At 31.5% G+C, this 18040-nt stretch overlaps 1 protein-coding gene across 4 annotated transcripts in view; it reads left to right on the top strand.

Annotated features, from left to right (window-relative positions):
* H2.0 (Homeodomain protein 2.0) overlaps positions 1 to 13557 on the top strand; it is a 160288-nt gene extending 146731 nt beyond the window's left edge. For 3 of the 4 annotated variants that reach the window (XM_072520219.1, XM_072520217.1, XM_072520218.1), the window contains exon 4: positions 13294 to 13557. In XM_072520219.1, coding sequence (XP_072376320.1) covers positions 13294 to 13471 — 178 coding nt within the window. In that variant the 3' untranslated portion in view covers positions 13472 to 13557. The remainder of the gene's footprint in view (positions 1 to 13293) is intronic. The other variant, XM_072520220.1, reaches the window with a different exon arrangement.
* The last annotated feature ends 4483 nt before the right edge of the window (positions 13558 to 18040 follow it).

Below are 18040 nucleotides of genomic sequence, written 5' to 3'. Positions count from 1 at the left end.
TTAATGCAAGTAACGCACTTACATTATTATTAACTTTACATGCTACAACTTAAATCTCAGTTGCCATGACAACGATATTACTGTATGACATTATTTGTGTCATACAAATTTCAGTGCTAGCATAAATTTATCCATAATATCTGCAACAATATTTACTTCAAATTCTTTTAACAATATTTTGTGTCATGGCTGCAAGATTAAGTTTGAGAGACAAAATTGAAATTATACGTCTTTTGGGAGATAACGATAGAAGTGACAGGGAAGTTTGTACAATATTTAATGACAGACATGTGGATTGTCCTAATATTAGTTGCGGTACGGCAAACAAAATAAATAGAATATTTAATGAATATGGTGCAGTATCAAAACTAATTTTAAAAAATAACCCGTTACAAAGAAGAAGAGGAAATGATCAAATCATTTTAGATCATATCAGAAATAACCCTAATGCCAGTTTAAGGAATGCCAGTTTATATTTGAATGTGCCTCGAGAGAGTATTCGGCGATGTATTAAGGTAAATAATATTAAACCTTTCAAACCAAAATTCTTACACACATTACAAGAAGGCGACGAAGCAAAACGTTTAGAATATTGTTTATGGGCCCAAGGGGAATATTTAAACAATATAAATTTTCTAAAAAACGTGTTGTTTACCGACGAAGCCACTTTCATTACAAATGGAGAAGTATCATCACAGAATTGTCGCTATTGGACAGCAGATAATCCCCATTGGGTAATAAATTGTAAAAGCCAGTATTCTCAAAAAATCAATGTCTGGTGTGGTATACTGAACGAGCGAGTTATTGGTCCTTTCTTTTTTGAAGAAAACTTGAACTCACAGAACTTTTTAGAATTTTTAAACACCCACTTGTGGAATACTCTTCATGAGATTCCAATTAATGGACGATTAAATTTGTATATCCAGTTGGATGGGTGTCCTGTTCATTACGCCAGAACCGTGAAGCAATGGCTAAATGAAAATTATCCGAACCGTTGGATAGGCCGGGGTAGTCCGTTGACAGATTGGCTACCCAGATCTCACAATTTTAGACTTCTTTCTCTGGGGAGTTATCAAACAAAAAGTTTACCAAACCCGTGCAAGAGACGTAAACGAACTTCGTACAAGAATTCGACAGGCATGTGCAGAAATTACTCCCCAACAACTAAGAAATGTAATTAGAAATATTCATAAACGCTACGACAAATGTATCTAATTAGATGGTGGATTAGTAAAGGCAACTGGGATTTAAACTAAAATTATGTTTCCATGTTTCTGTTAATACAGAGTGTTTTTTTTAACGTTAATACAGAGTTTTTTTCTTAGTGAGTTTTAAAATTTTAAGTTGTCATAACTTCGTTATTAATAAATATATTTTAATGAAATTTTTGTTATAGCTATTTGAAGCCACTCTAAATCCAGTGGCGTAGAAATTTTTTTACTAAAAAAATCGCTAATACAAATTCTCCACTTTCGACGAAGAAAAAGTATCGTAGACTGCCGTGAAAATTTAACTAAATATTTCATATTTTGTCCCGCAATAGACCTTTTATTACATGACTTTAAAAAAAAATTTGGTTAAAATCGGTTAACAACTTAGTTAACAATTTTATAGAGGTGTTTCCAATCTAATTGGGTCACACTGTATAAGGAATCAGGTACACTTATTGAGCATAGAACAGCTTATACTAAAAAATGTTAAAGACAACAAAATTTATGCGATATGTGTTATTGAACACGTCTTGGACCCTAAACGAATAAAGTAAGGAAGGCGTGATTAAACAATATATATTACTTACTTGGATAACATTGAAAGAAGTGCAAATTTTCACTCCTTCACTTCAACATAAATTGTCATTAAATTAATAATTGTCATTACATTAATTGTCATTACATTAAATATTTTAAAAATATTTTAAATAATTTCTTTAAACAGAATGTTGTCAACCGGAAATAGTTTAAGTACAAATCCAATTGTTATTCAGTAATATGTGATGATACAGGTGTTTTCAAGTATTTCTGGTAATTATGTTACACCGATGTAACAATATAATGTAATACTAAAACGTATATATTTTTACCAATATTAAAATATTATTTAAAAATAACAAGAAACATATTGCGATATTTCTTGGAACAGTTCTTTAGATGTAAAACAAAATCTATATCTTCATGTAGAGGGTTGGTTGGTAGCAAGTACTTTAATATAATCAAAAGTTTTAAAAGTCTATTATTAAATAAATTCACATAAAATAAAGTCCATTTCCACACGACCCAGGAGGTAGCAATTTCCCAGTGAGCTTCTTTATTTCTTTTCTAAGTACTAGTCTAATGACTAGCAAAAATTCAATACCTATATGAACACCAGGTAAAAACAGTACAGTTAAAAAATATACTAACAAAAGCTGTCCCAAGTAAAAGTGGGTTGAGATAGAGCTGCGTAATGATCCCTATGCTACTTAAAATGTATTCTGAGATTAAATTTTAAAACTTAATTAAATGCTCAGAAAATGGCATAACAGTTAATGATCAATTAATAAATAAGATATATCGAAGACGCAGTTATAATTGCAGAGAGTCCTGAAAGCGTACAGTGTCTACTTGACAATATATCAGTGGAAGGAGATCTATTGGGTCTAAAAATCAAAACTCAAAAACGAAAATATTAGTGGTAAACCGGAATCCAGATCAACTAGTGCACATAAATGTATATGTCAAGGAAATTACCAAAGCATAAATACTTAAGCAGTTAGATCAGTGAAGCTCTGAATTTTGACATAAAAATCAGAACCCGAATTGAAATGGCCAGGATAAATATTTTAAAAATGGAAAGTCTCTTATGTGATAGATCACTTGATCTGCAAATAAGATACAATTTTTCAAAGTGCTGCACATAATCCAGACTGTTATATGGAGTTGAAGAGTGGGCGCTAAAATTTGCCAGTTTAAACAGACTTGAAGCATTTAAAACTTAGGGATATAGACGAAGGTTAAAATAATCTACTCACTCTCTATTGGGGAGTATCTTTAAAAGATTTCCATGTCGAAACGTGTTGGATGCAAATTGAAATAGATATTGTTAATGGTAATTTTCCATATAAAAATCAATTAACCTTTATTACCCATCAATCGTTTTACCTATGTCTAACCGACCTATAAAACTTTGAATTACTTCTACATGTCCTACAATTGCGTTGAAATTACCTATTATTATGTAAATATTTCCTGTGATTTAAGTGATCGACACTTCTTGTAGTTGTTCGTAAAACTTTCAAAAACTTAATCTGCTTTTTCTGACGTGAACGCATATACTTGGATCATGATGTAAATGGTTTACCCGCTAGTTGTATCACTATAATTCGATCCAAGAGATCCAAGTTTATTACTATTTCTTGTTTTGTTTCTTATTAGTAACCCAACGCCGTTTTTGTGCTGTGAATTGTTATTTGTTGATCCAGAATTGTAGAAGGTTGTGACTTGTTGTTAAAATATTTCGTTTGAAATGCCATCTCGTTTCGCTGATTCCTAAAATACCAATATTCAGCTGTTTCATTTAGTTTACAGCTTAATACAGCTTTGCTGCTACTATAGAGTACTACGTTCTATGTACAAATTCTACTTCTAAATTTTTTTGTTATCTCAGAGTGGTAAATAAGATTGTACACATCTTGACAATTATTTCGAAGGTTACATATTTTAACCTATGTTCTTAATCGCCTAACTTATTAAAATCATTACACAATCAAATTCATTTTTACGTGGTTGAGTGCTTTTTAAAAACTGATATGCAAAAATCTGTACAAGATTGTAGATAATTTAACAATACGTAAATTTTAATAAAAAATTATTTTTAACCCTTTATTTGGAATACGGAACAATAATCTATCGACAATTTTATTTGTTTATAAAAATGATAATCTAAAAAATGAGATTTCAATTTTTAAAACTTTTTGTAAAGAGTGTTGTTATAAATTATTATTAATCATAAAATTACCATGTATAATAAAACTCTCAAATCATGACTTAATTTTCTTTAAGTGTCCTCTTCTTGCAGAACGTTGATGACTAATTGCATGAACTTCGCGTTATCGATTTATTATCATTATCCTTAACTTGATACAATGTGTCTTGTCCTGCTTTAACCCTTTCGAGACTCCATGTACATATGTGTACCACTATGTTTGCATAGGAGCCTAAAATATTGTTTTGTCGTTAAAATTATATTTAAAAATGCACCAGTCAGTTCTCTATTGTATCGTTTGAGTCACGTACACGTGTAGCCTCGTAAAATATTTTAGTTAACCTCAAATTTGCGAGTTTTAGATGTGTTGGTTGGTGCAGTCAGCATAAATATATTGTTTTTTGATAAAAATAATAGTTACATTGAATTATATCATTTCACAGACATTTGTTTCATTGCAGACATTTCACATATATTTGTTTTTGTGTCTTTTTATAGTAAGTATATTTAGATTGTTATTTATTTATAGTAAAATAAACATTTGACTGTTTATAAAGTCTATCGTACTAATAAGTACCAATAGTCTTATAGTACGGTATGTAAGTGTACTATTAGTCTTATTCATGTCATTTTTAGATATGGATCAGAAAAGACCACTTACACAAGAAGAACTTAAATAATATGCAGAATTGTCATTTTCCGTGTCTGAAAGTAGTGATGAGATGTATAAACCTTCTGATGATGAATCGGAATCAAACGAGGACTGCCAAGATAACTGAAACTTCTGATAAAGAATCAGAATCAGAGAGCTAGTTAGAAGTTCGAGATATACAGAAAACTTTAGAAATAACTGCCACACCTAGTAGTCCTTTTGTGTTGTGGTCAACACCAAATAAACGTTTTGCTTCGAAAAACAAATTTCAAGTCAACGTACTTGTACACTGGATGCTGGCATACAATCTAACTTGTCGCCATACCAAATATTTCAAATAGTTGTTTCCACGTTCTTTGTATACGTATATTGCTCAATGTACTAATGAAAGGATTTAAATATGAATCGGTGTCAACAAAAACGTTTTTATGAAAACCATTTTTTCGGGAAACTGAAAAAAAACTGTATAGATCTGTATTAGTCATCTAAATTATTACCAAAAAATTTGAGAATATTTTTGACACTTTTAGATGTAATGTTTTATATTTCTCAGTGCAAAATAATAGGTGTACATATATGATATTAATGTTCAAATGTGGTCGACTTAGAACTTTTTTGTTCACATTCTCAAGATGACACAAAAAAACCTTCATTTTGTTTAAAAAAATGTATATTTAACCTAAAAAATTCAATTTTTAAGTAAAAGTTTTAAATACACACATTCAGTCATTTTTTGAATGTTACAAAATCCCATGTTTCCTCCTACTGGATGTCATGTTCATCTTCCCCAGTAGTGGGACTATCAGTTGTTGGCCACTCCATTAATTCGTCATAAAACTGTCTGACACTATCAGGTATATAAGGTAACAACTTACCAATAACTTGGAGCCTCACTTGTTTAAGTGGTACTTTACCGGATGGATAACAAAGTATTGTGAGAAATTCAATTGATTGATTGTTAACTTAAGAAAGTTTATAGGTTTGTTCCATGAACCCATCAATAAAAGACCTACAAACAATCTGTTCCATAGGTAAAGCGCATGAAAGAACTTATGCCAAAAGATATCTTATCCTTAACAGGAACACGTTTTCCTCTTGTTTCCTCAGAAATGCACGTCTTTTTATAGTAGGTTGGGCACCAATGTTGAAAATCTAGTATATCTTTTGTACTAACTTCTTTGATTGTAAACTTATCTATCGTATTACTCGAAGTAATAATAAGTTCGGTTATCTCTTATAAGGTGTATATCCTATCATGTCTTTTTAGTTTTCTTTTGATGATTGAAAATTCTCTGTCACAAGGAAGGATTGTCCTCTAATGGGATAATATTGCTCAATTCGATTGAATCGACCACTGTCGGTAAGGGCTAAAAACACTCTGTTTAATGTATGGTTCTTATTTTGACCTTCGCAATTATCCGAGTAAATGTGGACTTCCGTAAACTGAGGAGGAGCAGAGTTTAAATAATTATATACAAAAGAACAAACCTCATCCGAAGTTTTTCTGGCGGTCCTTTCATTGTATAGAAAAATATTAGACTTGCTTTTTACATTATGAATGCAAAACACATTCACCGTTAGTTGTCTCAAATAAAAGGTTTGCTGTACTGGAATCATGGGCAGCGGTATATTTTACATATAATCGAAACCTATTGCTAACACATGTGGTTTTTTTGCTTTAGTTTCTTGGTTAGTTTCTCTTTTTAATTGATTGTAGAATTTTTTTGATCTACGCTTGCGAATCATCAATTCAGCAACAATTTCTTTTTGCTGTATCACTAAGATGAGGACTTCTCAGTTTTAAATTTAGTTCTTCTCAAGTACAGCATGAATCAATCTGGGGGCAACCAAATCGTAAATTGAAGTTGTCCTTGAAAAACCTTAAGAAAAACTCATAGCTGCATTTTGATTTGGGATATTTCTCTTTAAACATATTATATAAAATTGAAATATTCAGTCTTGCGTCCAAATATTTTGTCTTTCCTGCCTATTTACTTTCTTTTAATGGATAACTTTCAATATGTTGTCTTATTAATAGCATGGTATGAGCACTGATTGCATTAGTGCCCAATTTTTTCCCACGAAGATCCTTCGGGGTTTTACCCATTAATAATAATAATGAACGAAGCCTTCTAATACGATTTATTTTAATTGCATAGAGCGACTTAAATGCTTCTATACATATCTTTTCTCTGGTTTCACCCACAATTACCTCGTACGTAAAATAAACATGTGGTTTTTTAATTTTGTTAGGAATTCACAGAACACATTAATACAGTAAAAACACATATGTTAATAGTGTTGCCTACAAAAACATTCTAAATAGAATCACTAACATAGAATCTTTTAGTCTACAATAATATATTTCAGTTTTTTATTTAATATACATGGAGAGTAGAGACTTAGAATGTTTTTGAACCAAAAGATGCTCTTCTGTTCATAGAACAATTTTTCATCAAAATGTCAAAAATGAAAAAAAAAAACGACTTAGAATATTTTTGTTTACACCGATTCATATGTAAGAAACAGTCAAGAAGAAACGCTCGTCTGAAATAAACTGACTTAGGCGAAGTTCAAATTGTTCTTGGTTGCATGCTAGTCATGTGCTACAACCATGTACCAAAAATCAGTAAATATTGGTCAACACATCCTTCACTTGGAAACGTCTCGATTCAAAAGGCAATATTCCGTAACAGATTCAAAGTTATACCTTCAAAAATGTATTTTGCATCACCAAGGAAACCAAGAGAAGCTTGGTTGACGAGTTCATGACGAAATTCAAAGGTCGACCATCACTCAAGCAGTATATGCCGCTAAAACCAGTAAAAAGGGGAATCAAAATGTGGATTAGGTCAGACTCGTTTATGTGATATACCTACGACTTCAACATTTATACAGATCGTGAAACTGAATATATAGAAGGAACTCTTGGGGAACGTATACTGAACAAACTTTTTCCACAGCAAAAGAAAGAGATATAACCTTTTGCTTTGATCGCTTTTTTACTTCGGTTTGTCTATTGGAAAATCTACAGTACGCAGCAATGGGTACTAGAATAGATAAAACTTACCAAAAATAAAAGATAAATTGCGAAGAGGTGAATACTTATTTCAGTGCAATGAAAATGGACTAATGTTTGTGAAATGGCAGGACACCAAGGAAGTCTTGATGCTGAGTAATTGCCATAATGACAATGTTTCATCTATCAATAAAACCATGAGAGATGGCTTGAAAGTAAATGTGCCTTGCCCAGAAATGATAGCGTGCTACAGGAAAATTATGGGTGGGATTGACCTAGTGGACCAAATGGTAGGATTGTACGATTTAGATCGTAAATCAAACAAATGGTGGAAAAAAGTATTCCATCGTTTACTTATGATGTCAGTTGTAAACTCATGGATTATTTGTAATGAAAGAAATAAGAAAAAAATTCCTCTGATACAATTTCTGGTACCTCTGACAGAAGAAATGATTGCTGAAGGACAAAAAATTTCTGCTATACGACGTTTATCTAAGAATATCTATAAAAATAAAACGTTTCGATGGTGTGTCATTACATCTTCCACTTGAAGAAAACACAAGAAGACGATGTAAAAGTTGCACTGATAATTAAACACAAACACGTACAAAAACCATTTGCAAAGAATGTGACATTCCTTTATGTAAAAAGATCAATAATATTTTGTATTTTTGAGTACCTAATTGTTTTATATTTTTGAGTAATAAAGTAATAAAAATATACTAATAATATTTTTATGTAGGACTGTTGGTACACATACGTGCCATTACACAAGACTAATGGTACCTATATGTACCAACACCCCCACTAACACTCTAACGTTTTTATTAACATGTTTTGTCAAAAGAGGGTATATTTGTGTATATAAAAATAAAAAACCACAAAAATATGTTTTTAAATCCCGTTAAAAAAAAAACCGTCTCGAAAGGGTTTAAATATTTCCTCATTTGAATGTGTATACTTTGTTTTCCCAATTGGTTGTATTCAGAACTTTGTTATTTTTAGGAGCAGCTAAAGCACCAACATTTTTTATGCTTTATTTGCTACAAGATATCCAGATTGATCACGACCTATCCGTAACATTGTGAAAAGATTAAGAGGATACTTAAAAATTGAACATATTTTGGTTGTTTTTAACAAGAAGTACACAAACAAAGTGAAGCTTATAATTTTCTTGTTTAATTTCCGCATACATACATTATTATAACAACTTATAACAAGTTTTCAAAATTTTGTCCTTGAACTCCAAGAATTGAAAGGCATTTTTATTAAGCCTTCGTTTGTTGCACTTCTAATCATTACTGCAGAAAGAGAATTAAATGCATTGAGAACTCTACACTCTTCCTTTATTGTACAGCGATGGGAATATACTTCATTATTTATTTAGCCCCTTATAAAGAAAATCTAGAGGTGTTAATGATGGTCAAAAGGGCCATATAAAAGGAATATTGTTTCCAAAAATTGGTTTACCATTTTGAAACAATGAGAAGGATCTCGGTCGTTATGAAAAATAGTTTCTATTATTTATTTCTCTATTTCTCTCCATTCTATTTAGTTTTAAATCTAAATAATTGGTTTTTAATTTTTTTATTATATTGGGATATCTTTTACTTAAGAAAATATTTATTAGAAAATAAATAAAATTATTTTCGCAATTTCTAACCGCTAGTTTAGTTACCATCTAAAAGTGGAGAGCTACAACCTGGTTCTCTGGTCGCACAAAAGACATTTTTACTCAAGAAAACTTCTTTACTTCGCTTCAATAGTCCGTTTTTGGTTATTCAACATTTTATTTTTTGTAAATTTTGATTCGTCACAGCACGTAATATTTTTCAAAAATTTTTTAGGCACCTTCTTAACATTTTATCGTTACATATTCTGCAAATTATATTATTTTATTAGAGTCTTTTTCCTTTAAACTTTTAACTGTTGTATAAGAATAGGGATGACATTAATAGTTTTTAAAATTCGCTGAATAGATCACGACGTAATCACGTTTCGGGATATTTTGCTTTTATTACTTGTTTAATGCTGACGTAAATCTCTAACTTAACTTTAGTTGATTCTTTAATGATTACTATTTTTTTTGGTTTTCTGTGCTGATATGCTCATATTAAATTCATTTGCCCTTAGTCGTATATTCAATCTGTGGACTAGTCTCTGTAGAATATACTCTTTTTTTTTCTGTAGTTCCTTATATACTTTATTCAAATAAAAAGCATATATCCAGCACAGTTTTTTATTAAATCTTGCACAATTACTTTCGCTCTCAGAGCATCTTTAGGAGCATTTCGTCAAAATTATATGCTATCCAGCAGTTTTATGAATTTCTTCTTCTTCTTCTTCCTTCTTGTATGTAGATTTTAAAGTATGTTTCTTCTTTAATATTAGTCTCCTGAATTGTTTAAACTATCGCACCATCTTTTTCTTGGTCTGCACATACTTCTTCGTCCATTTGGTGACTTATCTCGTACTATTCGTACTATCCTATCCTCTTCCATTCTATTTGTGTTCGTTTTACTCCTATTTCCGTTTTGTCACCCATCGATTTATGTCTTCTATATTGAATGTTCGGATCTAGAAAGCATTTGCGGTTTAACCCCACAGCTTGGGGTGTATAGCCATTATATATATATATATATATATATATATATATATATATATATATATATATATATATATATATATATATATATATATATATATATTGAATGTTCTTTTTATGTTTTTGCTTCTCTTCCTATCCAACATACTTTTCCATGATATTCGTCGAAGTATTTTCATCTTTGTCGTTTCTAGTAGTCGTCTCCTTTTAGATATGTCAGGTCTTGTCTCCGCCGTGTATGTTAATATAGGTCCAATTGCTGCTTAATAGATTCTTGTTTTTTTTTGTCTTGTCTTAGGTGTTTATACTTCCAGATTGTGTCATTAAGAGATCCCGCCGTTTTACTTGCCTTTAAGCTTTGTTGTACTTCTTCTTTAATATCTCCGTATTTCAGAGATCTAAACCTTGCTTCCTGCTTTATTATTTTTCCATTAATTTTTATTTTACATTGTAGTGGGTATTTAGATGTTGTCATACTTTTGTTTTTTTCTGCTGATATTATCATTTATCATTGTATTTTTTGGCTGTTGTATTGAAGGCGTGTGTTAATCTTTGGAGCTTATAATATTTGTATTTCTTTGTTTCCCATTCTGTAACCATGGCCTTGACGTACTGCTTGTCCATTTAATTTCGTCTATTATTATATTAAACAGAAGTGGGCTTAACGAGTCACCCTGTCTGACTTCGCTTTATACTGGTATACACTGTGTTAGTTTTCCATTTATCTTTGCCTTTATTTGATTATGGAACTAAATGTTTTGGATGATTTGTATTGATTGATTGGTATTTTTCTTTTATACAGTAGTTGTAAGACGTCTTCAACTTGAATACGATCAAAAGCCTTTATCAGGTCTATAAAACATAGATATGCTGATTTATTGTAGTCGATGGACTTTTCTGTTATTTGTCTTAGTACAAATACGGCGTCTACGCAGTATCTTCCGGATCTGAATCCTTGTTATATATATGATAAAGTTGTTATTTTATTGATTTTGTTGGTTAGGACTTTTGCGGTAAGCTTAAGTGCGGTGTTAAGTAGATTTATGCCTCTATAATTGTTGGGGTCTTCTTGATCTTCTTTCTTGAACATTGGTATCATTATGCTGTTTCTCCATGCGTCTGGTATCTTGTAGTGCAATATTAGTTTTTATGTAAGTGAATGAGTTGAAAAGATGAAAGATGAAAAATTTAAATTTGAAAAGCTTCATAGTAGGTGATAGCAGGAGAGAGAACTCAGCAGTTTCTTGAGCCACTCATACATTCGTGCATAAGTGGCAAAATGAAGCATTTGTGTTTCTGGAGTCTCTTATAAAGTTTTGTTTTACTATTCGCATTGAGGCACTACTCCTTCAGCGTGTTTTATCTAAAACATTGTTTTTCAAACAGTTTTGATCAATTTCTAGTATTTTCTCTCCCTGTTCTAATTTGCCAGATTCATATAGAGCTGTTACATTCGCTATTCCAATGGTTATGATAATTTAATAGATATGGTATTTCTTGTATCAATTTCAAGCTTATACTATTTCCCAAAATTTTTCGAGACCAATCTACTGAAGGTAAATATTGATTTTAACGAGTAATACCAAAATTATATACTATTTAGAAGGTATACAATCAAATTTGTTTACATTAATTTAAGAGTTTTTTAAATACTGATATGCAAAAAGCTGAACAAGATTAGAGATAATTTAACAATAGATATATTTTGATAAAAATATAATTTAAACCCATATTTTAAATACGGAAGAATAATTTATCAATAATTTTAATTATTTATAAAACATGGCATAAAAAATTGACATACAATACACATAAAGTCTGTCAGTTTTTGGTTATCTTAGTGCAACATATTTAATACGCAAAAACTTTACAAATAAAGATGAAAAAATAATACTTATGGCAGTTGGTACCATAGACGTATAATACAAATAGACTGATTGCTAAAATACAGTGGCGTTTTGGTAGATATGTCGTACTGGAGTTTTCATTACGGAATGACAGACAGAATAAAAGCAAATTTTAATATTGATAAGTTATGTATGTTATGTGTAAACATAAAATATTATCTTAAACTCAATGTCTCACTCTTAAGCCTCAATGTATAAAATAAAAAAGTATATTAATGATATAAAAAAATGTCTAAATCTAGATATAGTTAACAATATATAAAAGTATAAATAAAATTACATTTAGAATAAATATATTAGTGAAACTATAAAATGCTAACATTAACTTAAAACTAGCATTAACTTAAAAATAATAGACGAGATTAAATACAGTAATTTACTGCCTCCATCTCAGACAAAACTGGTCAGCGAGCAACAGTAGCCTACCTGATACTTGGTTATGACAGAACCTCTGATGATTTCTGCATGATTCACTTAGTGTAAAATTGGTGCTCTCCCAACTGATCTGTACATCCACTACCAGCGTTGCATCGTCGCAATGTAAACAATATTTGTTTTAAATAGCTGTCTAGCTAAATGACGAAACCGATGGTTCCATTTCCACTGACCTTGAAGGTACAGTATCCAATTTTTTGGCGATTTTATTGTGTCTTCAGATTCACTTCTTATTGGATCGTTGGAAACTTTTGCAACACCTGGAATAGATACTTCACCCTGTTGCAATCTGCGCAGCGTATCCTCTGCTCTACTGAATTGAGTAGTATTACAGCAGTCGGTTGATTATTTGTGCGTTGTCGGGCTGCCTTTACGTGGCTAGTCCAACCGTCTGGTTTTCAAAACAGCCTTATGGTTGAATTTTCAACTATATACTTCAACCCGGCCAGAAAAGATTACACTATTTCTCCACAGACGGTTAACTGGATTATTGTCAGTCAGAAGTTTCCCACGCAGTATGCCACACAGCTTCACACAGATTCACATATTGACAGTTCACGTTTTAGATTCTTAAATACAATACTATATTGTGGAATATATTAATTAATACACTAATAAATATGTTCTTTTTTTGTTTGCTTTTTTTTATCCTTTTTACAATTTTAGCTTTGTTACATGTTTTTTTGTTTACTAAGGCTACATTATTATGTTTTAGAAGACAACTGGCAGCTACACTTGGTTTAACTGATGCGCAGGTCAAAGTTTGGTTCCAAAATAGAAGAATGAAATGGCGACATTCTAGAGAAGGGCAAAATGGAGAAAATGCAGCAGCAGATTCAACGCAAGAAGAATTACATATAGATGTAGACACTGTTACAGATGATGCTGATTGATTAAATGGTATTTTTAATGTTCTGGAATTATTCTTTCATTAATTTTGAAATAAAATTTATTTTACAAATAAAATACTGAAAATTAATATAGTTTAATTTTTTTCTCCGTTATCTGTAACAACGATAAATATATTTTCCGTAACATTCCTTATCTTGTAATGGTGCAAAGCCAAGTAGGACTCTGCAACAAAAGTGTGAGGTCAATATAAAAACCAGTACAATTATTGAATAAACAACAATTATTATTCAACCGACGGTACTTTACGCAAGCGGGACCTGGATACTTAATAAAGATGTCAAGCTAAAATTGGATAGATTATTGTGAACAATAGTTAGAAGAACCTCGACTATGAAAACAACTGAGCAATCAATGTTACAAGTATGAGAAAGAAAAATACTTCGAATGATATTTGGCGGGAAAATAAAAATTAATCAGTGGACGCGAAGAAGAAACAAATAGTTAAAAGAACTATATAAGGAGCATGTGAAAACGTGCAAAATGTAGATGCAGTTATTGTTCTGGGTAATATAAACGCCAAGTTGTTAAAACAGCCAATATATGCACAATCCTTTGGTAAGCATAGCTTACATGATATGACTGCAACAACGGTATAAGAGTGGCACAGTTGACAATGGAAAATAAACTCAGACTAGTTAGTACATGTTTCCCCTACAAAATTATAAACAAAGCAACCTGAATGATACCAGATACTAACAAATTTAATCAAAGTGATCATATATTATTATCTAAGCGATAGTCAACCCCCGTAACAGATGTTAGACCTTGTAGAGGCGCAAATTGCTATTCGATCACTTCTTAGTCACATCGAAGATAAAACAAAGAGTTAGAATGGTAAGAAAAGAGAAAGGTGCCAGACAAAGAAAATGGAACACATATATGTTTAAAAATTATATGAAGAAGAATCAGTACCAGCAGAATAACCTCACGCAAAAGAAATTTACAAAGGAATTCCCGATTGAATAGAAGGGCATATGAAGAACTAAGAAGGGTTGCAGGGAGAATACGTAGAAAGATAAAGAGAGAAATGTTAATAAAAAATACAACAAATTACAGACTATCATAACAGAAGAAAGACTACTAAATTTTACAAGGAAACCCAGCGGTACACTCAAGGACACATGACAAGAACAACATTGTGCAAGAACTACAACGAGTCAATTATCAGTGAAAAAGAGGAACTAATGAAAAGGTGGGAAGAGCATTTCCAAGAGATTTTTAACCCAGAAAAAGAACAAAACCAAGAAGAAGAAATAATTCATCACAAAGCGCAACAATTAGTTGAGGAATCAACATTAAAAGAAACTATATACGCCATAAAACATCTGAAAAATAACAAAGCGCCTGGCACAGATGGAATAACTGTAGAACTAATAAAGAATGTTGGACATGTGCTATGGAAGCGCATCCATAAACTAATCTGCCACATATGGACACTAGAGGTCATCCCAGAGGATTGGAAAGTAGGAATCATATTTTCTAGGTACAGGGGGAGACAAACGACTCTGCGAAAATTATAGGGACATAACAGTGGTAAATGTTACCTACAGGGTATTATCAGGAATTGTATACCATAAATCATTTTTGAAAGAAATAATTGGTGAATACCAATGTGGTTTCAGACTTAACAGTTGAACTATAGACCAAATACATATGTTGAGAGGTATACACGAAAAATGTGCTGGATATAACATACCAATTTACAACTTGTATATTGATTTTAAACAGGCATTTGATGGACTATATAGACAAAAATGTTTAAAAACAACTATCCCTGATAGGAGTACAGGAATAGTTGTTTTTCAACAACACTTTTTACTCTAACTTTGGAGGCTATTATCAGAAAACTAGATATGAACGGCTGTATTAATACAAGATCCACTCAGATATGTACATATGGTAATGATGTTGCCATAATAAGCAACATTATTAGCAAAGTGAAAAAGGTATAGATTTAAAACGGAAATTTGCTGCGTTTGGTCTAAATATAAATGAAAGGAAAACAAAATATATGGAGTGCACAAAGTCGAATCGTCATGAGAATTTGCAGGTAGACAACAATACTTACGAAAATGCCTCCACCTTTCCCTACCTAGACTTAATAATAAATGACGGCAACAACGACAGTCAAGAAATACAAGCACAGATTCTTAGCTATATGAAGTGCTTTTATGCATACAAAGACTTAATGAAAAGTAAGTTACTGAATCGTGAGCCTAAGCTTAGAATCTACAAAACAGTAAATAGACCAGATGTCACCAATGGATGTAAAACGTGAACCCTTTTAACCACTGACGAAAATCAATTAAGAATACTTGATCGGAAAATATTAAAAAATATATTTGGACCAACCCATTGTAGCTATGGTTCGTGGAGAATAAAAATAAACTATGAGCTGGATGGATTAATGCAGAGCGTAGATATCGTTAGATTTGTAACGTCACAAAGACTAAACTGACGTGGCCACTTAGAAAGAATGCCAGATAATCGAGCTGTAGGAATAATCCACAGATTGAAATCACAAGAAAACAGAACAAGATTAAGGCACCGTAAAAGGTGGATAGACGATGTAGAGGAAGATCGTAAAACCATGAATATCAAGCAGTATGAAATCCTGGTTAGGACATGTCTAAAGAATAACTCAAGTTAGAATGCCACAAATCTTTAACCGCTACAGTAGGTGATAAAAGGTAAAAGAAAGGCCTAGAACCAGATGAAGTCATGAAGATAATGACGGCCTAAGATATCTTAACGTAAGCAATTGTAAAGGAAAAGTGAAGAATACACAGGAATGGAGGAAGATTGTAAACCAAGCCATGAACCTGTTTTGCTCGAAGTGCTAATATATTATTATTACTTAGAAGAATATGTCGATAATCTAAAACTATAACTAGGTAACTTAACTTTATTCCATTTTACAATAACTGTTCCCAAACATTCTAAAAACAGTTATCTTTAAAATGCAATAAATAGGTATCTAAACCAGCACCTAATTCCGAAGTTATGACATTTATTCTAACTATAGAGATATCTTTTAAATCTATACTTCGGTATGTGTAGAAATCCATTTGGGCTCATCGTGCAACAGTTATACTTGTACGTAACTAAAGTTATCTATTTGTAGCAAAAGTTACATATTTACATGGTGTATGTTGTTAAGACTAAGAATTAGATAACTACATAAAAAAACAAAAATCAACTCAATACGTTAACATTAGAACCATAATTATTTATGTTTGAATAAGTACTAATGTTTTCTAAATTACTTTTACAACTCAACGTTCACGTGAACTATAACGATTGAGTTCTTTCTTGTGTTTAAATATATTGGATGATACATAATGATAGGAACAACCAAACACATTTAATGATATAATAAGGGAGCAGATAGAGAATTTTTCTACTGTTTTAACTCCCTATTGTCGAGCACAAATGAATGAAATGGATCATTATCATTATCATGATCCCTAGCTCGACAAGCCTTGTTGGATCTTGGCCTCTTCCAGGATTCTTCTTTATTTTACTTTTAAGATTATTATATCATTTCTATTTGGTTTATTGGTCTTAGCTTTGGTCTTCCTTTTTGATTAAAGGTATGTTAAAAACCTAAAGGTATCTCTCTGGTGTACAATAAGTAAATAACGTCCTTTAATTTTACCCGGTAAAATGCCTTTTTAAGGTTTACGAAACATAGATATGCCGGTTGTATTCTAATGATTTCTCTGGTACTTGCCTCATTATAAATATAGCATCGGTGCATGATCTTCCCGATTTAAAACCTGGTTGTGTTTATGTGTTATCCCTTAGATTTGTAATTTGGTTGGTAATTTTTGTGTTAAGGTTAATAAATTAATTCCTCTGTAATTTTCTGGGTCCGATTTGTCTTCTTTTTTGAAGAGAGGATACTTGATATCCATTTTTGAGGAATTCTGTTTTGAGCTGCTATCAACAAGTCCTCGTAGACACTTTGTCTAAGGACTAGCAACCTCCAGTGGAGTCTTACGTTGCCATGTTATCAATTCCAATTGTAACTTAAACATCACAGCATATAAGATAAAATAATGTAACTTAAATTCCAATTAAAAACATTTAACGGGTTTTTACACAAGTATTTAGTGTAAACATGTACATTTACAAACACCGATGATGGAATATTGATTCCGGAAACGTTCTGTGATATTGCCCGATTGGGTGTTTTAATTATATACCTTTTATAAAGGATTTTTAAATAAATTTTTTGTGATGCATGGTATACAGCCAGCTACAGGAACTTAATTTTCTTGTGAATTCTGTTTTGTTCTATTATTTTTTGGATTAGTTTAAGTAGTTGTTTGGTCAGATCTGGTCCTCCGTACCTTGGGAGTTTGTTCGGTATTCTGTCCTCTCCTGGTGATTTTCTGTTTTTTAATTTCCTTAATGTTTTATCTCTTTCTCCTCAATACTTATTTCTTTGTTTGGCGTCACCTCTGGTGTTGGTGGTTCATTATCGTCACCTATCGTCACTAGCAAGTAGGGATCGAAAGTAGTCTGCTCATGTTTCCTTCTAAATG

The sequence above is a fragment of the Diabrotica undecimpunctata genome, chromosome 1 (genome assembly GCF_040954645.1).
Source record: "Diabrotica undecimpunctata isolate CICGRU chromosome 1, icDiaUnde3, whole genome shotgun sequence".
Taxonomy (NCBI): Eukaryota; Metazoa; Arthropoda; class Insecta; order Coleoptera; family Chrysomelidae; genus Diabrotica; species Diabrotica undecimpunctata.
Note: the sequence above shows the minus strand (reverse complement) of the source record. Positions and strands in the feature narration are given on the sequence as shown.